At 45.1% G+C, this 24,927-nt stretch overlaps 1 protein-coding gene across 1 annotated transcript; it reads left to right on the forward strand.

Moving 5' to 3' along the window:
• The first annotated feature begins 6,994 nt into the window (after positions 1–6,994).
• LOC142784746 (solute carrier family 41 member 1-like) lies at positions 6,995–22,528 on the forward strand. Its single transcript, XM_075883246.1, has 5 exons — positions 6,995–7,432; positions 10,401–10,536; positions 11,390–11,463; positions 15,584–15,864; positions 22,259–22,528. The coding sequence occupies exons 1-5, from the start codon at positions 7,294–7,296 to the stop codon at positions 22,526–22,528; spliced, it is 900 nt and encodes a 299-aa protein (XP_075739361.1). The 5' UTR covers positions 6,995–7,293.
• Positions 22,529–24,927: the final 2,399 nt, after the last annotated feature.

Raw genomic sequence — 24,927 nt, forward strand, 5'->3', positions numbered from 1 at the left:
CCCGCGTCGTATCTGAATAGGTTCAGATACCTGTTCTTCCCATTTGATAACTACTATGATACTTTTAAAAATGCCCTTTAGAAGATTAGGTATTCCATCTTCCACATCTAGTGTGTCCAGTATTCTCAACAAGTCTTCTTGAATCGCGCTATCGTAAGCTCCCTTGATATCTAGAAAAGTCAGTCACAGGGGCATATGTTCTTTTTCCGCTATTTTATTACAACGCATCAATGAAAACAGGTTGTCCTCCAACCTTCTTCGTTTACAAAACCCAATTTGTAGTTCTTCAACTCACCGTCGTTGTCCACCCATGGCTGTAAACTTTTCTTTACTGTCTTCATCACCAGCCTGTAAACTACTGATGCCACTGTTATGAGACGGTAGTAGTATATATCGGCTTTAGCGTCCTTTAGCCCCCTTTATAGATCATGCTCATCTTGCTTAGCTTCCGCCCATCGGGGGCCTCACCATTCATTATTGCTTTGCTGGCTGCCTCTCTTAATGTTTGCTTAGAGTTTGGTCCTAGTTTCTTTATCATCCATAATTCGGATGCCGTCAGGGTTTGTTGATGTGCTATTAGGAACTCTTTTTTTCTGCCATTTACCACTTTCGTTGTCCCAGGGGAGCCACTCAGCTAATTGGTCCATCCTCATCTGGTACGGTGCATGCAGCGCTGTCTTAGTGTTTAAATTTTTCTGTCATCATTGTTATTATAAATTCCATTGCCTCATCCCCTTCTAGTCTGACCCCTTTAACTGAAGTTAAAAACCTCTATTTATGCTTGTCTTATTACTCAGAGAATTGAGATGGTTCCAAAAGTTTTCAGCTGCCTTTCTAACCTTCCTATTTACTTCCGCCAATCATTCGGCCCCCTTCTTATCTTTTCACTGATCAAATTTGGTGCTTCCTTCTGGAGCTGAAAAAATTATCCCACTTTATTTTCACATCATCTTCCGGTTCACCCCTCTGGTTAGCATACCTGTGTTCCCTGGAAGCTTCCTGACGTCTTACTATGGATCCCTTACCTTCATCATCACGCCAGCTCTTGGGCTTGTGTCTGCTTTTCCCGGCTGATTTGACTCGTACCTTAGTAAGCTCTAACTCAAACTTTCGAGTTATATTTGTGTACGTCCACTTTGCTTTAATATCCTCGGTGATTATTTCCTCAATCTCTTTAGCTGCTATTTTTATTTGCATTTCTGAATAAATAGTACCGTGTGGTTGCTCGTAATGCCACCTTTCCAATTTCTTTTTTCCCCAAAACTCAGCTTGATAGGTTTGTGATCACTGCCTAAGCTTCGTGACCCAAATTCGTCTATGTTCATTACCCTTAGCCGATCATACATTCTATGTGAAATTATTGCGTAATCTATTGTCGACTGCAGCCTTCCCACCTCCCATTTTATCTGCCCTTCGCATTTCTCGGTGCTGTTGCAAATAATTAAATCATGCCTTTCACACACAACTATTTGCATTCTGCCTGTTGGATCAGTATATCCAACCATATCTTCTATGTGTGCATTAATATCTCATCATATAAATACTTCAAACTCTTCTCCTAGTTCGTCAAAGTCATTTCCTCTGCAGTGCATCATTTATTGTCTTTCCTCTCTGCCTTTTGCCCCTCTCCACAAGTATACAAAACCGAGGAGCGTCACTTGCCCTGTCACTTTTCCTTTTAGCCATAAATTTTTCTTGCATGCCTGCTTGACCCTTTGCCAGTCTGTACTTTTATGAATGAACGTTCCAATACCACCCCCCCCCCTTTCAGCGCCCATCTGTTCTATTAAGATACTCCCGCTTGTAGTCCGGATGGTTAGGAGGTTGTTCCATGCCCCTAAGATGTATTTCTGCAAAATCATATACCATCGGCCTCTCATTCCTTAGCTGTTCTTCTACGTTGTCTCACTCCAGCCTATTCCTGCCACCCTGCATGTTAATACACCCTACGTGCGAATTGGCTCGGCCCTCATGTCTACGTCGACTTCTGCCCCGGACTCTACGTGTCATAAATATTGATGCGTCTTTGGAATCATTTGTGTCTATACCACCTGTAAAAGAACTCTCTTGGTTGTTTTCCTCGATACTAGCTATCCTGCACCCCTAAGGGCCTGTGTGCCCCCAAAAAAGCTACTGCGCGTCTTGCAAGTCACTAAGCCACCTCATGGCCTAGCCTTCTATCGAAATGAATTCTGTCTCGTTGAAAACCACCCCATCCATGCATCTCTCTGTTTATTTCCACAACCTCAAAGCCTTTCTTTCGACTCATCCGTCATATCTCTTGGCTTGCGTTGACAACCACTCTTTGCAGGTTGCCGTCACGCACCGGTACCTCCGGTATCGTGCATATCACTACCTGTACCTGGGGGAAATGGTGCACATATCATCGAATCCTTTTGCCAGTGTGGTCGCTAGTCCTGCCGTATCTTCATTTAAGACATCACTTAAAACACCCGATTTTATCACTAGGTTTCGTCTATCAGCTGTAGTCTTCAGTCTTGCGCTCGCTTGCTTCATGTCTGCTTCCAGCTAGCGTCCTGGAAACATTCCTACTGCGACCTTTTTGTCACCTCTTGCCCTTTCTTTGATTGCTTCTGCGCATCGATTTCAATTGTAGTGCCCAGCGATTATCACGTGCTGTGATTTTTCAGCTGGAGCATCCTGCACCGGGGGGGGGAGGTGTCTCTTGCACCAGCGACGCCAGCTGCTGTGTCCCCTCCCAGCCCCACTACTACTTCGCTGAAGCTAGCTTTTGTGACCATTGCACCGACAGAAGCTGTTTTTTCCCCAAACTTGCTTGCTCTTTCTTCTCCGCCGTTCTGGTTGCCGGTCCCCTACCGTTCTCTCCGTCGGCCCCTCCTTTGCTCATCTTCGCTAGTGCCTTCTCGGTGGATTTGAGCCTTTTTCTCAGCCTTCGTTTTCTCTTACTCTGTCGCCAACGCGATCTCCAGCTCAGTGATTCTCATCAGCAGTTCACTCTGGACAACCATCATTTTCTCCAATTTTTTTTATCGATTTCACATTGTCTACACTTGGCGGCAGCCTCAACTTCATTTGCGTCTGCACTTGGGTCTATTTTCAAACCCACTCTCCATCGTGAACATTTTATAGTCTTTTTAACCATGTCTTTTTGACACCAATTGTTATTATGAATTGTCCCAATCGATAATTACTGAACACGGCATACGACATACCATGCCCTACGAAAAAAGGAAGTCTAAGCTCTACTACACAAGTTTGCGTGTTCGGTGTACCTGCACCTCTCCCACGAGGTGGCAAGAGGAAAAACACAAACGCACACACAAACAAGTAAATACCTGGAGACTAACTCCTAAAACGCCGTTAAATGTTATAAGTGTTACAAAGGTTTTAACTGTTGCCTAATAGTTATAAAGCAAGCTCGAAACATGCAAAACCACTTATCGGCGCAGTCAATCAGGAGCGTCCAAAAAAACACGTCCATTCACCGTGCCAGTCCAAACTGAGTGGGGTAAGGGTAAGGGCGTCACCTAGAGTTGTGTTAAGGCGTTGACAAAATCGCATTTCAACGAAACACACTGAATGGTATGAATGCTTAGAAACGACGCGTTGAAAAAACTAATGGCAGATGCGATGGCCATATTGCTTTGCCGCTCTATACCAAGAACATGAAAGGACAGTGGTAGATATAAGTGACGTATTTTTAAAAGCGTACAAAACATATGACTATGGCACAGGGGATAGTGTGCCCAGAATATGTTGTCCTAAACCTAGGGGTGATGGTTTCAATTGTCATTAAAAGAATATTTTTTTTTCGTTTTCTGATTGTGAATATTTTTTTCGAAGTCATTTCCGTGACGTAAATACGTCACTGAAATCTTAGTCGACCCCGGCATAAAACTCTTTTGTGTTAAAAAACAACCCTTATAGTAAACGCTAACTTGAAAGGAAAAGCATGGCGACAACCTCTTATTGTCAAAGATTGCTGCTGCTGCAGTTCTATTCCAGTACAGTTTGAAATCTATGAGTGGGCAGAGTAGAAATCGGGAAATAAGTGTACTAGTGGAGTATGCGTATCAATTTAAAAGTTGAGTATGTCGAGATTAGTCCGGCAAGATCACACAAGAAACATTTTCTTTGGCGTATCTAGACACATGAGAAGCACCAACTGGGAACTGAAGTAAAAGATTAAGGTCACATGAACCCAGCGCTTTCGTCTTTATTTCCGCAAGCACGCTTTCTGTCAGCTTAGTGTCGCTTGCGCGCTTATCACGGGGCCTCAACCACATAAAGAAATCGCATAAACAGTGGTCTCAGACAATAATGTCAAGTTTTCACTCGCGATAACTATTCTACTATGTAACCTATTCTTCGAGTTTCATCCGTTCATAACTGTATCACCCTGAGATTCACGCCATATCATACATAGTGCGTGAAAATATTTAAATCATAACTACAGTAACTAGTATTTTGTTCATTCAGTGCTGTTTGGGCTAGAAAGTGAGGTCATTACTAATCGCCTGTTTACGTGCAGGGGTTGAATCACTCATTCATTATTCAACTCATTCAGACTCACAATAGTCTGTTCTGGCCATGAGCTTGAGTCCAAGGTAATCCTGTTGAGAAAAAAATTTGTGAGTCCAGGTTCTAGTGAGCCCTGAATGAGAAAGATTTTTTTATTGTGAAGCATTTCTTATCAAAGTACAGTGACATTGAGCGTATCTATCTATCTATCTATCTATCTATCTATCTATTATACAATCTCCGACTTTTAGCTCTCCAAGCAGTTTAAATGATGGTATCAATACCAAAACTGGTATGCGATATTACGACTATATGACGAGTATATATAACTAATCATAACATGAAAACCTATAGCTATGTCATGAATGTCATAATTTAGATTACATGCTTTTGCTGCTCTTGCGGTGGTTTCGTTCACATGACACATTGCAAAACTGGTAGGGTATGACATAACTGCATGACGAAGATCCTAACCTGGAAATCGTGACATGCATATCATGAAAGTCATGGCTAAACTCTCCGCTCGTGTTGCACTCGCACTTGTTTCGCTTACTTCACATATACCAAATTTAGTATCACGCCACGTGAGCAGACTACGAAAGTAAATGCCACGCCCAGACATGATAATCATGACATGCGTGTCATGTAAAACATGAATACTTGCCATGCTCATAGCGCACTCAGGGCCGTTAAGCTAGATCAACATATACCAAATTTGGTATCAAGTGGTGTGAATTGACAGCGAAGGTAAATGAGACGTCTAAATATAGCAATGATGGATGGAAGTCGGGTAGTGCATAATTTACGTCCTTTTGATAACGTTGGTTTGGTTTTAAAGTGAGATATTGACCTTCCTTGTTAGTGCTTCGCATGTTATCGGTTCCCACTGTACGGGGGATCTGCTATTTTTTAAGGAGTCTGAATGAGCTACACATTCTTTTGTCGATCTATGTTTACGTGCAGTGCCAGTCGACAGTGGCGACATTCCTGACATGTTCACTCGCCGTCCTGAAAGGCCTGGCAATTGACGGTCTCTGGGACCCTTCCCACATCGCCCTCCTCTACGCTGGAGCGCTGGCCGCTGTCAACACCGCCAGTCTCTTTCTCAGTTGCGTATTTGTTTTACGTAGCATCAATCACTGAAGAACTGCATATGGGAGCAGGGGACAAAAACAAGTAATGCGATGGTGAAGCATTTAAAAATATTCTTGAGAAGTTTAGAAATTCACACATAAATATTGAGTTGACAAAACTAGAAATAGGCACGGTGTGTTACAAAACATGAACAAATTTCAAAAGCGAGCGAATTCGTAGGCATCAAGAAATGAGGAATATTGTTGTGATGACACACAAGTGAAAATGCACATACATATTTCGGTGCTCTATTTCAGGGCCCACAGAATTGTATACCACAGGCGTTTAAAACTAATAAAACTAGAAGGCACGATAGGAGCTGAATTATAAGGACGGAAAACTGTATTATGACTCATTTCGACAATGGGCTTTTAACACACTAGATTGATATTTTGAACATTATTCACAGAGGCATATGAATCGACTGGCTTACTTTATCGGGAGCTTTCTCGCTGTACAAACGGTCACGCTTCCTCAAGATGATAGAGTAAAGTGTTAATCATCCATGTTCTGTCATATGTGCGTATATATTTTGTAATATTCATGTGCACATAATTAGTGGATCCATTATTATTGCAATACTTCACGTATGTATGCAGGACGTTTGAAAAGTACGTCCAATGTTATTCAAAGATCCGCAAAGTACGCTATTTGCTCATTGTCTTTTCTGTAGCCAAAAGTATTTTAGAAGGGTTGAAAACATCATTTGGAACAGTACTTAGGAAACTTACATTAATCACCATTTCAATTAGCGGACTCAAGCAGTTAGGTGAACTGGATGAATTGTCCTTGATGTGAAGAGCTCATTGCTGCTTTTGCTATTTCGAAAAAAGGGCCTCTTGTAATAACTATGCAGGTCACATACCCACACAAAGTAGTCGGTAGATGGCTGATATACCGCTCCCTCATTTCGGTTTCACTGTTTCGCGATTCGTATTTGGTTTCCCCGCCGAATCGGGAATATTTTCATTTATTTGCAGTTAATATTACAGGTTGTTCTTGTAAAATCTCAATGCGGCCATCGGCTTTTTGGATAAAGGGCTTAAATTGTGCGTTTTGGCCTAACTGTCCAACTACAGTAGGTAAAAAGCAAATAATTTTATTGCCAATTTACTGTTTCAAATAATATCTTCAACCCTCTTGAGTTGCCTGCCGCTACAGAAATACCAATTGTGAAGACAGCGAGCAAATAGCGCCTTTTCATGAAATTTTAGGGGGACCCATATATATATATATATATATATATATATATAACCGAACTTTTACTAGAATGTTTTTTTTTTCTGAAAATAAACTTAGCACGTGGATTTGACAGTGTGAGCTCAACTACATATCACTGAACAAATGAAAAAAAACGTTGAATACCTGTAGGGAAAGCTTTTTGTTTTAGAAATATTGCTTCGCAAGGGTGCAGGGTTAAGTCAATCACACGACATAGAGATTCCCTTCACTGATTTTTAATAAACTCATCCGAGCACAGTAGTTACTTGAACAAGGAAATGTCAACAACGGCTCGCTTCAGTCACATTGTTTGCAAATGAAATATTTACGAAAATTCATCTACATGCTGCCCTATGAAATATATCAAGCTGATGTACCGTACTCTGAAAGAGCACTTTTTCAATTCCTGTTTTTTTTGTTCACGCAAGCTTCGTCATGTCCACGGTCGTGGTGCTGTCCACCAAGTGCGAGAAAAACCCGGACAACATCGCGCCGGCCATCGCGGCTTCGTTCGGCGACCTGACCACGCTGTTCCTGCTCACCGGCTACTCGTCTTTAATGCTGTACCATCCGTGTGCGTCTTTGCCACGGTCACTTTAAATGCGAAGCATTTCTTAGCGAAACTCGGTGACTTTGAGCATATCTATCTATCTATCTATCTATCTATCTATCTATCTAGCCATCTACGACATTTAGCTCTCCTGGCCGTTTCGAGTATCGATACCAAACTTGGTATTGCATAACATGACTATAAGAAGAACTTATCTGAATAGCCATAACATGAAAATCATATAATGTGTGTCATGAATATCAGGATTTACATTTCATGGTCCTGCAGCTCTTGCGGTGGTTTCGTTCACATGGCTTCTTGAAAAACTGGTATGGCATGACATGATTGCATGGCAAACACAAGGGACAGGCCCTAACATGAAAACATATGTGTGTCATGTAACAACATGACTATATACCATGCTCATGATGCCAGAGTGAAGGCGCCAATACATTTCGACGCGAAGCGGTGTGCGTGCTCTCTGGCGTTCATTTCGTCGCGTCACGCCGGCGTTGCCACGCCAGGCACTGGTGCTGCCATATGCTCGCAGGCACGCATCGCGTTGTATCGCTTTGACGCATGTGCGTTTCAGCGTGTTCGGCATCCCTCCGTCACAAAAAGAGGGAGACGCAGTGTTTTCTAGATAACGCATCGGCACGAAATGCAGCATGCCGCATTTTACACCCGTTGCCGTCGGGCTGCACTGACGGACGCTGATCGCGCCGGTCGCGCCTGGCGTCAGACTATAGATGGTGGTAAAAAACATTTATTTGAGAAAAAGTCTATCTAGAGAGTGCCGACATGGCCCATCGGCGTGCTAGAGTGGCCAGACCCTATTTCTGGACGCCAGTGGAGCTGGAAGCTGCCCGTGCGCGCTCCACCAAGGAGCGTTGCGCAGCCAAGGTAGAGCAGCCGAGCATGTGCTCCTCCCAAGCCTCTTTTGTTGGGATAGGAAAAGGGGATGAAAAAGGAACGTGATCAATTGGGCACGATGCTACGACGTGATAGGTGTCGGCGAGGACATGACAGGTCGAGCAGGTGTCATTGATTTCCGGCAAAAAGTGCCTGGCGACCGCCGGACTGATAAAGGTGTTCGTCTGCAGGCGGCGTAGCAGTCGTTCGTCCGTTTTCTCCAAACCGCGTGCGGGGTCCGGGTTGAGGCGGCGCGAAGCCCGGAAATGAGCCAAAATTTCGCGAAAGCGGGTCAGGTTGGTATTGCCAGATTCCGTCTCGGGACATGGAGGGGCAACGGGCCGGACAGGACAAGCGCGGGCAGCGGCATTTGCCGCCTCGTTGCCGGGCAGGCCCGAGTGGCCTGGGGTGCAGACTATACGAATGGGATGAGGGTTAAAGCGCCAAGAGGCTGCCTGTAGTAGGCTAGCCGCCAGCGGGGCAACAGAACCCTGAAGGTACTGAAAACAGGCCGAGCGCGAGTCCGTCAGGATGGTGCGTGAGGCAGGGTGAGAGGCGGCCAAAGCTATGGCAACCTCTTCAGCGTGCGTTACTGTGCCTGCTCGAAAGGAGAGGCCATAAACGTGTTTGCCCTCTGTAATCACGGCAGCCGTAAAGTACCCGAGGGGGAGGGACCCGAGACGTCCTCGTAGAAAACACCAGGACGATCGGAGTGTCGCGTACGAAGGGCCGCGGCGCGTGCTAGTCTACGGCCGGGATGAAGGTCGGGGTTCATATTACGGGGTAGAGGTTCCACCCATAGCTTTTGACGCCAGAGCTCTGGTATTGGCTGCAGAGGGTCTTAGTCAGATATCGGGTTAAGGCCAAGTCTGTGTAGAAGACGGCGCCCTGAAGGCGTCTGCGACAGTCGATTGATTTGGTTAACGCGATGAGCATCGCGCATCTCTGCAAAGGTGTTGTGTACCTCCAGAGCCGCGAATCGGCTGTTGGAAGTTAGGCTATAGATCGCTCGCGTTTTTCTAACGTAGCGTCGCTGTACCCATCGGGTTCGCGTCAATGCTACAATGGAGTATAATGGGCCCTTCATGATGCGCTCGCGGTCGTTGTGCTAGCTCTACCTATACCAAATTTGGTGTTACGTGACGTCAATGAATGACAAAATATATGACTGGTCTAAACATAATAATCCTGACCGGCGTGTCATGTAAGAGCATCACAACCTACCACGCTCATAGCGTGCTCACCACCGTTTCGCTAGCTCCACATATACTAAATTTGGTATCCTGTGACGTCAATAGATGATGAAGGTAAACGACACATCCAAACATGATAGTCATGACACGGAAGTCATAGAAGGCATCATTTGCCTTCAACTCGTCACGTTGTGCTGATTTCAAAGTGACATATTAACCTTTCTCATTCATGCTTCGCATTTCATCATTTCCCCTTGTACGTAGGATCGGCCAACTTTTATCAGCAATGTAACGACCAGGTCTTGCAAAAGTATTGTAAAGCCTGTTGATATGCGTTCTTGTGAAAGTTACACTACGCTTGTTTACTGCGCACACGCTTACGTGCTTGCCGCCGTGCTTCAGGTGTTCGAATAAGTTTCGGGCCCACTTGCTATAAGAATAGTTAATATCAATTGATCACAATGTTTACTATACTGACACCATTGGTGCTGATGGTGAAAGTTGTGATATTATACGCGTAGGCTTCAGACACAAGTGCGACCGCTCTGTGCTAAGTTTTGCGTTCGTTCAGAACACGAGCTGTGGGTGGATTGGGCCACTTGACGTTGATAGTATATAATTAAAAGTGCCAGAGCTAGTAGACAAGAAAGTGTTGCAAACAAAGGCCAGCAGTTATTCACTAAAAGCTGTGTGCATCAGTTGCGCATAACTTCAAAAGTCTTGCCGTATCAATATTACTGGTTTTATCTACGTACAATACAGCTTTCTTTTATCTCTTTTTATTGTGTGCTCCCTTCTGTTCATGCGCGGTTGCACCACGAGGCAGCACCGACTGACCCAACTTCCCACACCTCTGCATACAATATGCGCTTGACGACCATACGCAGATCTGGCGCCGCTGGTGATCGCGTTGTGCCTGCTCCTGCTGCCAATGTGGATAGTTCTGGCCCGACGCAACACCGTCTCCCGGGAAGTGCTGCGCATCGGGTGGCTGCCAATTATTATCGCACTCACGGTCTCGAGGTAAGTGAGCAGAGAACGCACCCATTGCTCATTAGGAAAGCGAGTGTTACACTCGAAGCTTTTGCGTTAATTCAGGTGAAATTTCTTTCCGTAATCTAGGTCTAAATCGGCTTTCCTTGCTGCTACTTTTGCTATTCTGTCTACCAACGCCATTGCATAGCATTGGCAGCAGGCCCTACTGCGGAGTTCTACTTGCTGAGTAAATCAGCTGCTGACTGGCAGGTCGTGGGATTGATTGCCGGCTGCGGTGGCTGCATTGTCGGTGAAGCCGAAAATGCAGAAGGCCCACGTGCTGATATTTCTATGCACGTAAAAGAACCCCAGGTGGTGGATATTTTTTGAGTCCTCCCCTGCAGAGTCTCTAATAATCATATGGTGGTTTTGGGGCTCTGGATACCACATATCATTCAAGCATTTGCAGCAGTCTCTAGGTTATTCTGTACGAACCCATTTTATGGGTTCATTCTATGTTGTTTTGTTCTCTATTTCTTTTTAGGTATTGTATGTAGCAATTTAATTTGTCTTCTACCTGCAGTGATGTGGCATTCGATAAAAAAATTGTTAATAAATGAATAAACCCTGAAATAACTAAACAAAACGGGTAAACAATAAAAGCACAATAAACGAAAGTAAATAAAAGTAAAAGCAGTCCACATTTCAGATATTCAACATTTGCCTTGTCACCTCTAATACTGTGTTGTAAACAAGGATGATTGAATAGAATTTCGTAAAAGCAATGTGAATTATTCTAAGAGGCTCCAAGTTTAATTACCCGACAATTTTTAAAGCTCTTCGTACGAAACCTCCCTAATAGAAGTTGCTAGCAACATTTATTGCCAATGGGTTTTTGCAGCTTCGGTGGGTACATCCTGGATTACGCAGTCTTCGCTTATCCGCCAATCGCCCTGCACCTGTCTGCAGTAAATGGTGAGTCAGGCTATTCAAACACTGGAATCCGCCACATTCTACGCGATGTTTTTAAACAACTACTTTCGCAGCCGTGTACGAGGCTGCACCATAGGTTCGGGGCTTGAATTGAAACTCTCTCCCGGTGGTAACTTGAGAGGGAAATAATTGAATAAATAAATGGCGAATATGTAGTGCCTCTTGTATTTTTACAATATGCCAGCCAGATGTGCCAGGTCTAGCCCTTCGCTGCCATCTCCAGCTCTTGCCCATCGCCAAGCTTCGGCATGTTCTATGCGGTTATGGGGGAGATAGCCCATCATGTAGCGCCTCACTACGCAAATCATACGAAATAGGGAGTTTTAGTGCTGAATACGCAAGCTCTTGGGGCGTCGCGGGCTTGGGAACGCGCGGCGTTGCTTACCCATGCCATACCCAACTGGAATGGCTTATAGAGGCGCACACGCAAACGCAAGCAGCACGAAGGTCACACGCGGTCGCAGCGCCATAGCGTTGTGTCGCGTAAGTATTATTGAATTATTTTTATGATTTAAAATGTTAAAGGAAACATACTTAGTGAACAGGACACTTTTTGTATCATGCACAGTATCCTGGTAGACGCAAAAAGTATAAAAAGCAAGGTTACTGTAACGACAGTGTCGACATTTTGTGACACTTGTGCAACCACAGCCATGAACATGTTAGCTTACGCGTAATATTTTTGAGGTGAAAAGAATAAAAAGGTTACTCATTTGTAATATTGTCGCTGCGCAGTTTTTGTGCCAGATGTACAATGCACAATGTTTATGCAATAACAATGTTGGGATTGTCTGTTTCACTATGGGCCTGATAGATGGCGTCACTTATTCGGCTGGTCAGGGGTCTGGCATAATTTTAGTTTTTATGTTCCAGGCCATTCTAACTTTGGTAAGCTGGCTGAAACCGTGTAATCGCTATAAGTGCTCGCACTTTGGCTTACTTTAACTCGATGGCTAGAGTATCCGCAGCACGAATACGGTGAGTTCTTGCGAAGGCGGCCGATCCTTGCCGTCCGACATTTCGCGCCTTTGTGCCATGCTATTTCTTTAGCGGCTAGCCACTATAATATTTGTGCTTAAAACTTAGAAGTCAAAGTGGTGGCTCTGGCCAGCCTCGGCTTTGCTCGCCTTGAAGGTAACATGATGCACCAGCATGTGCGCCGGGGCAGCTTATCTCTGCTAGGAGGCCAGTGGTGGCAGCGTTGTTTATGGCCGCGCGGACGCTTGGCCCCATCGCCCCAGCGGTCTTGCGACGCATCTGTTTGTTTAGCGCTGGGTACCCAAGTGGCTTGCGTACCCAGGACGTTGGGGCGGCGGTATTGCGCATGCGTGAACCCCCAAACAGATGTGTCGCAAGATCGCTGGGGCGATGCGTCCGTGCTGCCATAAACAACGTTGTCACCAATGGCCTCCCAGCGGAGATAACTTGCCCTGGCGCATCATGTTACCCGTGATGTAACTCACATTTAGGGCGAGCCAAGCCGAGACTGACCAGAGCCACTAGCTTGACACAATTATTATAGCACAAAGGCGCTAAATCTTGGTCAGCATGGATCGGCCGCCTTCTAAGATGCCGCCTACGGTGAAGCAGTGCAAGTTTTCACTTCACGCCCCAGGTGGACATTTTTCTGTTGCTGAGGTACTGGCGGTAGATCAATAGTGATTAAATTGTTTCAGCCAGATTACCAAAGCTAGAATGCGCTAGTACATAGAAGCCAAAAACGTGCGAGCCCCCAACCAACTTAATAGGTGGCGCCATCTAGCGGGGGGCATAGTAAAGTAGGCAATCACAAAACTGTTACTGCAGAAACATTGTGCGTTGTACGTCTTGTGCAAAAAAACGCCAGCAGCGTGATTAAATTAGAGTTACCTTTTTAATCATTTTCAGTTCGAAAAAATTTACGCGTAAGCCAACGTGTTTGAGACTGTGGTTGGATAAAGTGTCACAAGATGTCGACACCATCGTTACAGTAACCTTGTATTTTTAATCTTTTTGCATATACCAGGATACTGTACATGATAAAAAAAAGTATCGTGATTTTGTCGCATCGGCGATCCAAAAATATGTAAGTTAAATGCAGTTAGCATCACCATTTATGGTTCGCGAAAACGTAAAGGCATACATGTTTACGTACGTACGTAAACATCTAAGTATGAGGAGCTGAAAACGTTGGAACACACGCGTTTCGGTAACGCGGTAAATGCAAACCGGTATCCGGTAACACGTTAAAGTAAAGAAGTATACGTACAAAGTAAAATTTACACAAACTTAAAAGTTACACCATTGCTCTGTTGTCGCGTTTGTCGGACTACGACCGGCCATCCGGATTGCTTGGCTTCGACGGTGCCGGCTTCAGTTGCAACTACGGCAAACACAAAAAAATGTTTTAGTGCTGAAAGCTGTCAAAATAATTAAAAATAATTTATTGAAAATAATTCACTCCATTTACCTATGCACGTCAAATTTACCACTTTAAATTGTAAAAAATAATTAAAACATACTTACGTGACCGGACGCTATGTTGCAACGAGCGCGTGTGACCTTCGTGCGGCACGCGTTTGCGTGCGCGCAACCGTGGCGCCAACTAAAAGGCATTCCAGTTGGGCATGGGTTGGGTACGCAACGCCGCGCGCTCCCAAGCCCGCAACGCCCTAAGAGAATGCGTACCCAGCACTAAAACTCTCTATTGTTTTGTTCGGTTGTGTACAAATCCCGGGGTGGTGTCTTACATTCCTGGTGTTCACAATGTTGGCGCTTACGCTGCTTCTGTAAATGCTACGGTGTTCTGAGGTAGCATGTCGGCGTTCATGGCGCAATGTAAGCAAACAATGGGGAAGCATCATTACGAGACTACTTCATGCACTGACTTGAAGAGTACCATAAGGTGGCATCGGCAAGGTTCTGAGCCACAAACCTAGGAGCAATAGCAAATATGATAGAAATATAATATTCGAGACATAAAGGTGTCCACTATACCTACGAGGAAAAGTGCTTGAACGCACGTGTGGCGCCAGCAGCTGCACGTGTGGCGACACACCACGAACATTCTCCGAACTAAGGTAAACCGATGGCTTCCGTTGAGGAGCGCGCATTTGCACTGGCTATAAAAGAAAAGAAGGAGGCATTGGCCATTCCTTCCTTCATAGAATAGGCTTTTACCCGAAAGGTAAACTTATCTTGACAGAGGTATCTAAACATTTACTGCGCATTTCCACAACAGGGAAGGAATGAAGGCGGCAGCAGCTAATTTAGGTTAACTTGAAGAATGGCATGCAGCTCAAAACTTGTCGCGCGCTGCTCAAGCAGGAGAGCCGCACGAAATGGACATACAACAGGACGAGCACCAACTAAGAACTGTGTACTAGCTTCTCACTAGCTGCTCAGACACAAAGTAACACGCACAAAATGAACGCTCAAGTATACACAGGACCAGTAAGAATCAGCAGCTCTCACATTTGTTGCTTCTTAATTTTTGAGCAGTGCACTCCTTTCGTAAAGACGGCCACTGCAGTGAGCGAATCGGCATTTGTGCTCTCCGTAACTTCAACAGAAACTAGCGGTGAAACGTTTAAACCACCCGCATCAAGGTCACGCCTGCACGAGCGGCAATTAACGTATTGCAGAGGCGTGCTCACTCGTGCGGACCATAAGAACACATTCAGAGGAAGAGCGATGACTTCTAAAGTAATATCTAAAGCGCACATTTCTCGCTATCTCGCCAGTTATTAAATGTGAACACGCTGAAGTGCCACCGAGCTATGATCACCGTCAACAGAAAATAACGTACACAAATAGCTCACCATTAGTGTGCTGATTAATGCGCGTTCCGTGTTAGAGTCGCTTCACTCCGCATATTGCGGAGCTATATATAGCTGTCATAGGTGTGACTAGTGGTGACTGAACAATTTGTTCTTTTCTTCGAATTTTTCTAGGTCATCTGTGTGTGTATGTTTCACAACGTATTACCCTCGATAGAAAGGCGTGAGTAGAGCGGTGGTGTACCCCAGCGTAAAACATTTACGTGTAAGAAGTTCGTTTCGGATCGCAATAGAACCAACCGTGAAATACTATTCTCCGCGTGTCTGATGGTTACCGATTGCAGCGCTGGGCGGCAACCTGGCGGCCGTGTTTAGCTGCAGCTTGTCCAGCTACCTGAACCGGCTGACGCCACTGGGAGACATACCGTTCGGGGAACACGTCTGCGTGGGGCCCCTACAGATGTACTACCAGGGTGGGGACATGGCCAACGTTGCCTACGTGCTCGTCGGCGTCGTGGTGCCCGGCCAGGCGCTGTTCGCCGTGCTCTCTAGGATTCTGCGCTTCGGCAAGGTCTCCATGACCATCACCTTCTTCGCAGCCTATTGTGGTGCATCGCTAGGGCAGGTGTGTCCCCACCGACCATGTTGCGTAATTACAAAACGCGAAGGATTCACTTACTGTTTAGACACAGGAGGAAAAACACGAGCATTCCGCACGCAACCATCAGGGCTACGAACAGCGCTGACAAACGCTCCCAGGTGTCGACGCACAAATACACCCGATATAGTAGACAGGAGGACAACTGCTGCTTTAGTTCAAATCGTTAGCATTGGACGCCTTATTTGATGGCTGAAGCTGCGGTCTCGGCGGGGCCCGTAGGAAGGAAGAAAAAAGGAGGGAGCATCATCACACGAGTGAAGCCCACCGTGTCGGCCAAACAAATGATCAAAATGTCGGAGCATGCAGTGGGATATAATGACTTCGGTGGCGTTTCATTTTTGAACCTCCTGCGTGGGCCGGCTGGTGTGCACCGAACAAAAGGATTTAGAATTAAATCTGCCGCGTGCTATACTCCCCAGTGCGCCGCAGTATCGGCAAGGATCGTTGTGTACTTGATCTTGGCGTGAAATGTCTAATGCTGGGCAGACACTGGTGGCTTCAAAACGGGTCGGCTTTGCAAAGGTGGCTCAATTACGTCATCCTTTCTTCTCGTATATGCCATTTAAAATTCTTTCTTTCAACTGATCAAAGGTCAATTCAAGATTTACACGCCGCACCTTCAATATTTGTCAGGTTATGATACCAGACACAGGAACTCACTAGCTGCAACTGTATTCACGACACGTTCCTAATTCTTTCTTTCCTAGAATTCACTGTAGCCCCGCCGCGGTGGCCTAGTTGCTAAGGTACTCGGCTGCTAACCTGCAGGTCGCGGGATCAAATCCCGGCTGGGGCGGCTGCATTTCCGATGGAGGCAGAATTGTTGTAGGCCCGTTTGCTCAGATTTGGGTACACGTTAAAGAACCCCAGGTGTTCGAAATTTCCGGAGCCCTCCACTACGCCGTCTCTCATAAGCATAAGGTGGTTTTGGGACGTTAAACCCCACATATCAATCAGTATTAACGGTAGTGAATTGGAACAAATAGCCCGGTAAAAGGTTGACGCAAGGTTAATTCTCGCAATTGGAATCTCACCTTCGGTTGGAAGCAATTGTTTTCTCTGGCTAGAATAATTTTGTATGTTTCTTTTTTCTCTTTCACCTCGTGCTAACTCGTCTGTTAGAGCCTAAGAATGCTGGACTAACGCTTATTGCCCTTTAGTTTTGTTTATCAAAGCACACGTGCTAACGAAACCAGTCTTTCCCGTGTTATCTTTTTTAACTTGATGCACCTTTATAATGTACCAAGCTGCCAACATCGTGTACCTGGTCACAGTATCAATCAATCAGAAAATAAGTAAATGAATATACAGATGTATACTTAAATAAATAGGTAAATAAAAATAAATATTGAACTGGCAAGCCTATGTTCCAATTAAGGAAAAAAAGTACAGATAACTATCACCAAGTTGAACTATAAGTTGCAATAAAACTGAAGCGTAGACATGTACGGAATCACTTTTTATTGTATCCGGTGCTGGTTAAGTTCAGCCCGGCGAAGAATTGCACAGCCTAAGCACCAACAATAAGACGTGCTTTCAGAGAGAATCAAACCATGGCTTTGACTCACTTTGACCCTCCACGAGTCGTTGGCGTCATCTATTTGAGAAACTCGTAATTGCACTGTAGAGCGCCAAAAGGTGAATTGTTGCATCCGCTTTTCTGTGTCCGCTGATTGAGTTTTATATAACTACTGCCCATGTGCAGCTAGAGGGGTTTTTTTGCATGACTACATTGTTATCTTTTGTGTTCGTAATTTTCAGTTCAGTATTTCCCGCGGTAATGGCCCCTGTAGCTATACATTAACTTTGTTAGTAAATTTCATGTTTTCAGACAGTTAAATGTATTACAGAGAAAGATATTATGAGAGCACAAGGGCCTTCGTGCCGTAATTGTCCGTCGCCGGTGTCCGTATTCGCAATCGTGCGTTGTGGAGAAAAAGAAACAAGCGAAGTAAACAAAAACTCCGAGGCCCGACTGGGATCCGAAACCGGGTCCCCTGCCTGCCAGCCCAGTATTTTACCACTAAGCTACACCGGTGCTTTAAACCTCGTGCGTGAAACTTCGTTGCATATTAACACTAGGCAACTTTCATGTCGAGAAAAGAATCGCATTATTATAAGTAATAAAGTGTTCCAGAACAGCAAAAAAAACAACCTGGCATCACACATTGCTAATTGCGTTTTGACCGAGAATGGCATAGTGGATGCCTTCCTACCACAAATTGTTATTTCTGACATAATCGCTACCCTGCAAGTCTGCTCATAGCAGTTACACAATGCATGAATTAAAAAAAAGTCTTCAGAAATGCCGCTCTTCCAGGTTTCGCGTTGACAGTGCTGTGCATCCCGCGCAGGCCTGGTGCTTTTTTTCCTTGAACCAAGTAGTCACGGTGAGGTGCTGTAACTGCCCACCGGTCACCATGGCGCTTTAAGCCCAGCCTGAGGCGTGTGCACTAGGGATGGAGGATGTGGGGATTCACTTTAGCTGTCAGTTTGTCACGAGTCAGTTCATTATTATTATTATTATTATTATTATTATTATTATTATTATTATATTTGTTGTTGTTGTTCTTAGGGAGGTTTGGCGTTCAGAAATCATATGAGTGCGAGAAGCGACGCGGATGCCTCCTAGATAGACGCTTCAAGAGACAAATTGCATGCAACACTGCACCAGCGGAATAAAAAGAAAGGCGAGAAAAACAAAAAAGAATACTCGCTAGTGACATTCACCCTGTTCATATTCTAAGTATCCGGATCATATATTCTATAAGGTAACCTAGAATTTCTTGATCTAAGCACGTTGTTTTCTAGCCGTTCGAAATTTTCCCGAGGCTCTGCTTATTATGTTCGGCCTTCACCCTTTAGAGGCCCTTCATGGAGGTATATAAAGTAGGAGCTCAGAATTAGGGTGCAGTAGTGCTAATTGAAAGCAATGAATACGTAAAAATGCCAACAAGAAGGTACAGAGGTAGGTTATGACATGCATGAGCAAGAGGCCATTTTTAGGCAAACGCTGCTCTCTCACAATGTATTACGAAATCAACTCTTCTTTTAGTGAAGTAGCGATACCTAAAATGCCGCGAGAGCCATGGCGACTCTGGAAGTTTATTGTATTAAAAAGGGTGGCTAGAAATGCTGTGAAAAACACAGGGAAAATTCTTAGGTAGAGGTATATTTCTTAAGTGGACGTTATTACTCTATCACATTCCTAAGTCGCAAATATATATTGTCTATTTTATGGTCAGTACACCAAACTAACTACACTAATCGGCCAACAAGGTGTTTTAGAGACTGTTTAGACGCTTTTAGTAATAGCAGCTGTCCTGAGTCCCACCACGGTGGTCTATTAATTATGGTGTTCGAGTGTCAGCAGCAGGTCTCGCGATCCTATCCCCTCTGCATCGGCCCCATTTCCGATTGAGCTGGAAAAGCTATAGGCCAATGTACTTAATCTAGGTGGACGTTGAAGAAGCACTAGAGATTCGAATTGATAATAATAAAAATTTGAACGATCTCTCCGAACGGAATCCTGAAAGGGTGCGAAGCATCAGCGTTGCGCACGTGTGGCGTGACGGATTGAAAGGCGCTAACGCGGGTGCTGTGGTGGGCGCTGGAAGATTCGTTTGAAGCGATGGCTGGCGTGTGTCTAGTCGTTTCTTCGCAGTGGACACGGGCGCTGGACCGGAGCAGGCGCGCGTTTCGCCTTGATGATCGCCGCCTTGTGATCGTTGAAGTGCACGCTGAGAGGTTCCTGCAGACATTCTGCGTCGCAGTTGGCTAAGGCCAGATCGATGCGCATTCCTTTTATTGTGGTGGGTGATTTCCGTTCTGCCGACACGCACTTACACGCAAGTCTAGCATGTAATCGACGAGCCATTCGTGTCTTCTCCGCTGAAGAAAACGTTGAAGTCTCCCGCGTCTATAAGAGGTGCACATCGACACGCCTCGCTTCAATGGGTTAGGGTCTCCTCCAGACAGCGCTGAACCTGCTCCTTCGGCAGGTTGGGGGTGACGTACAGCACGAAGATAGAGACGTCACCGATGCGCACCGCAACGCACTCGGAGCAGTATAGTGTCTTTGAGAAGGTACTGATTGTTCTTACATGTCGCCTTCTGTTCACCCGGCGGAGCCTGGCGCTGGCGGGTGGGTGCTTACGTGGAGGGCGCATGGCACTTTCGAGAAGTTTCCAAACGACGACAACGTCGAGGATTCATCAGCGTTGACGTTCCGCTCTCGGTGCTTCCACTTGGCTTCTTCGCTCGCGTTTCGTCGGCGTTGCCTACGCGTTGAAGGCGCTTGCGCTTGGCTTTCCTGGCTTGCGTCTCGTCGGTGTTACCCACGCGCTGTCTCCATTCTCGCACTCGCACCTCATCAGTTTCATTGATCCTTCACCTCCGACGCTTGAATTCGGCTTCCCTGGCCCGCGCCTCATCGATGTTCCAGGCGCGACGTCGCTGTTCGCGTGCGCGATCAGCTCTGCTAACCCTCGCAATGCCGAACAACACTTGCCTCGCAATGCCGAACAACAATTCCGAAAATCACTTCGGCGCATCTTCCGGCGGGCGAAGCAGCTAGCTTTCTGGTGTCCTCTCTATCGCAGACAAACGGGCTGAAAGAGTGTTCACTATACTCGGCGACAACTTTCTGTGCCAGCACAGCCAAGGATACGAAGCCCACGCACGCCCTTTTTTACTACGTTTCTGCTGTAGCGCGCTGTAGTGCCTTTGTTTCGGCTTACTTCGTCAAATAGTCTGTGGCTGCTAAGGTCCACTTGTTGCCGGCAGATGTCAGCGGAAAGGGCCCCAGTAAATCTATTCTTATCTGATCGAACGCCACACTAGGTGGTTCGATTGTTTAAAGAAGCCAATGGGCTTCAGTGGCGGGGATTTTTGGCGTTGACAATCCTGGCAGATTTTCTCGTATCACTTAACGAATGCGTAAAGCTTAAGTTAGTATTACGCTTGTCGAGCGAGAGTTCGAGAGGAACCAAAATGACCAGATGTGGGCTCATCGTGGCAGGCGATAAGGATGTCGTCACGCATGTCAGTTGGCACGACAAGAAGATAAGTTCTCTCAATGCCGTTGGAGTTTTTTTAATACAGAGCCCCATCTCGCAGGCAGTATGACGACAGACTTCGAGAAATACAATGAGGTATGGAAAAGTTACGTCTTTCAAGTTTTCAATAACTGTTTGTATTTTGTCTCCCGCGTGCTGTCGTGTAATCAGATCGTTTGTAGTAAGCGTAGTTGTAGTACTACCGTCGTCTTCGGTGTCGTGGGCCACAAACTTCGACAGGGGCGTGGGACAACGAATTCGTATCTTTGTGCTTGCGGCCCGATTTGATAGTGATCGTGAAATTGAATTTCTGAAGACGAAGATGCCATCGTGCCAGTCGCCCACACGGGTCCTGTAGGTTGGCTAACGAGCACAACGAATGATGGTCGTTTACTACCTTGAAGTGGCGTTCATGATGGTAAGACCTAAATTTAATCGTGGCCCACACAACAGCGAGGGGCCCTTTTTCTGACGTGGAGTAGTTTACGTCAGCGCGAGAAAAAGTTTTATCACTTGCTCCGTGCCCTCTTGTAGTTGGACGAGGTCAATACCAAGACTCATGTTACTGGCGTCAATATGACTCTCAGTATCAGCATCTCGGTCAAAGTTAGCGAGGACTCGCGGTGTCTGCAAACGCTCCCGTAGTTCAGGGAAAGCTGCATCCTGTTCCTCCTTCCAGATGAATTACATGTCTTGCATGTCTGGCAAACAGGTGCCGGTACTCGTTACTGAAATCAGCCAAATTATATTTGTTTGGGCATAACGTCCCCAAACCACTGTACGAATATGCGAGAGACCGTAGAGCGTGGCTCCGGAAATTTCTACCGCCTGAGGTTCTTGAACGTTCAACTAAATCTAAGCACTTTGGCCTCAAACAAGGGCCTCAAGCACATGAGCCTCCGTCGCATATACGACCACATGGGCTGGGGATTTGATACCATGATAATATGTGGGGTTTATGGCCCCAAACACAATATGTATACGAAAGGCGCCGTAGTAGATGGCTCCGGATATATAAACCACCTGAGGTTCTTTAGCGTGCACCCAAACCTTGAGCACACGGGCCTACAGAACTTTTGGCTCCACCGAAAATGCAGCCACCGGAATCGGGATTCAATCCTACGACCTGCGAGTCAGCAGCCGAATGCCTTAGCAACTAGCCCACCTTAACGGGTGGTGGTGTCAGAATTTCTGAAGCTCTGTACTACGACATGCCTAATAATTATGTCGAGGCTTTGACACGTGCGACTGTGACTAGTAATATTATGCCGGAGCAACCAACACTTACTCGAATTGTGCAGGTTCTGGTATTGCTGTACCTGGCACGCCTCATCGTGTACCACCTCTGGAACTGGGGCGTCGACCCGGACAACGCGGCCATCCCCTGCCTGACGGGCTGCGGCGACTTCCTGGGCACAGGGTTTCTCACCATGGCATACGCGTTGCTCTACTACATGGGCGACAAATCGGCTGTTCGAGAAGAAGAGCTGCGCTCTTACGTGCACGTGGCCACTCATATCACTGCGCATGCGTCTTCTACGCCAAGTTACGGCAACTCCACGTTGTCCTAGCGATGCCACGTACTTTGCTCCGGTAGAGTGGAGCAGGCGCAGTTGCAGTGGTCAGTGCACCTTGTGCGCTTTTATATGTTATGACAAGTCTACTTTCTTATTTTATTTTTTGTTGTTTTTAAGGTTATTATGCTTTTATCTTTATTACGTCAATGATATTTGCAAAAATGAAAATTTGCCGATCCTTCAGTTCTGTTTACTATGTGCGTGTATGCATGTACACGTCGCAAAGGTCAAGTATGCTTCGACAACGTACTGATATCATGATGTCACCTACGTTAAGACGTAAAATTGTGTGTTGAGCAAGTTATATGGGTTGACCGTGCGATATTTTTAATAAACGCCACACTATGTCTTATTTTTCTCATTTTTACTTGTGATGGTACATTTTTCGAGCACTGTATAGTATCAAACATGAATATTTATAAGACGCTTTGGAATACATACCAGTGATCAATTTTCGGTTAGATAAAAGCTACCACCTGAGGCGTAACTAGTGCTTGTCTGTGTGATGCGCAACTAGTGCAACACATATATTATCTGCTGCATCAAATATGAGAGCAAAAGTGAATGGCAGCTAAGCTCGAAGTCAACAAATATAAGTTCAAGACGAAGGAACATGTAAAACATAGTCGTTCTTTCGTTATACAATAAAAAATGGCACATTGCCTTCACAGCATTTTTCGGGGAAAAATTCCGGCAGATTTTACGTATGCTGGGAATTCATGTTATGAGAAGCATGCGGAGGCAAGGAGATAGCGGTTCAATTTGTTCACTGAGTGAATCGTTACAAAATAGGGATAACGATATGTTCAAATATATTACATGCAGACATGTTGAACCATCGGACATGCTACCCATAACCAGTTTACAGCTGTGTAACGTTGGCAAGTCAACTTGGGTATTAACAACACCAGAAGACATTAGCTGATATGTAGTGTTTGTGCTTGCGAGGATGGTGGCAATGGCTAGTTCTTCATACACTAACTTCAGTGGATGGCACCTAAGTTTTAAAAAGAGGCTAACCAGACGTAACGCCTGTTTTATACGAGAACGTATAAAATGTCTATAGAGTTAGATATGCAGCACTGGAACAACAATTGACCTTTCAGCAACATTACGCCTTCGCACGTTCATTTCCAATGCAATTCCGAGACCTGTCGTGGCTGTGCAGTAGAATATCTGATTTTATACAGGATAGCTCTGTTCGATTCATACTGACACCCTAATAGTTTCTGACTGCATTAGCTGGGCCCACACTGGCAATGTCACTTCATCTTAACACTCTCAAATTTAAATTGCCCACATTCTTGCATTCAACATTAAAATGCGCACAAAAAGTTCTTCCTTCAGAAAACTTGTGAGAAAACTCTAGTTTTAATTTTCGTGTAGAGTTCGTTTAAAATATAAATGAATAAAGTTTTGTTAGGCACATAACATTATTAGTAATAATTGTAAATAATCATTTATTATTGCATATTTATTTCACTAACTTTTTATACTAAGTCAAGTCTGCGATAACTGCTTATCACGACACCTATAGTAGCGTCATTCAGGTATTATATTCAATATATACAAAATATGATACAGCGGGCTACATGGTTAAATTAACACAATAACTACATAGTTAAATTATCAATCTGTGCTCCTACCGTCCTTATTTAGATATAAGCTATTACCTGAGGCGTAACTAGTGCTTGTCTTTATACGCATTCCCGAACGCAACAAGCAACACGTCAGTTCGGGGTTTGTCGCCAGCATGAAGTAATTTCGTTTGAAAAGCGACGAAATACGACAATGCTACCTCTGAAACAATGAAGGCGCTATGAGATAACTTCAAGTGAATAGAGTAAGAAATGTATGTTGTTGGGTAGAAACACTGAAGCTAGGCCTGAAATTAAAAACAAAATAGTGAAGATAGCTTGAGCGAAAATGTTGTCGTTTTTATAGGGGCATAGATGGAAAAGAGCTTCAAATAAATTTTTCACCCGTGTTCTTTTGGTATGAAAACGAGAAAGATCTGCTTCGTTGCACAAGAGATTCAGAGAAAAAACTGCAGGCTCTAACGGGCACATAAACGTTCCTTGAAAGAAACCTGAGATGACCGCTGTTCATGAAGGACAAAAATAAAAGCAGGAGACAAATGCGTTTGAAGGTTTCAAGCTTTTCTCTTGCGCGAAGCTGACATAAACGCAGAGAAAATTCAAGGAGCACGAACGGGGCTGCAAGAACGTTATTTCGAAACGAGTCTGGAAGCTCGTTTGGAGAATTAGAAGGCCCATAGGGCGAAATGTGAAAGAACTCATGAGACGAACAGAACACCGATGAAAACAAGAAGGTATATGCACGAGTAACAATCAAAAGCGTTGTAGGAACTGAATCTTGGTCACTCGCATTTC

Source organism: Rhipicephalus microplus, unplaced genomic scaffold (assembly GCF_043290135.1).
Source record: "Rhipicephalus microplus isolate Deutch F79 unplaced genomic scaffold, USDA_Rmic scaffold_15, whole genome shotgun sequence".
In the NCBI taxonomy this organism is placed as follows: Eukaryota; Metazoa; Arthropoda; class Arachnida; order Ixodida; family Ixodidae; genus Rhipicephalus; species Rhipicephalus microplus.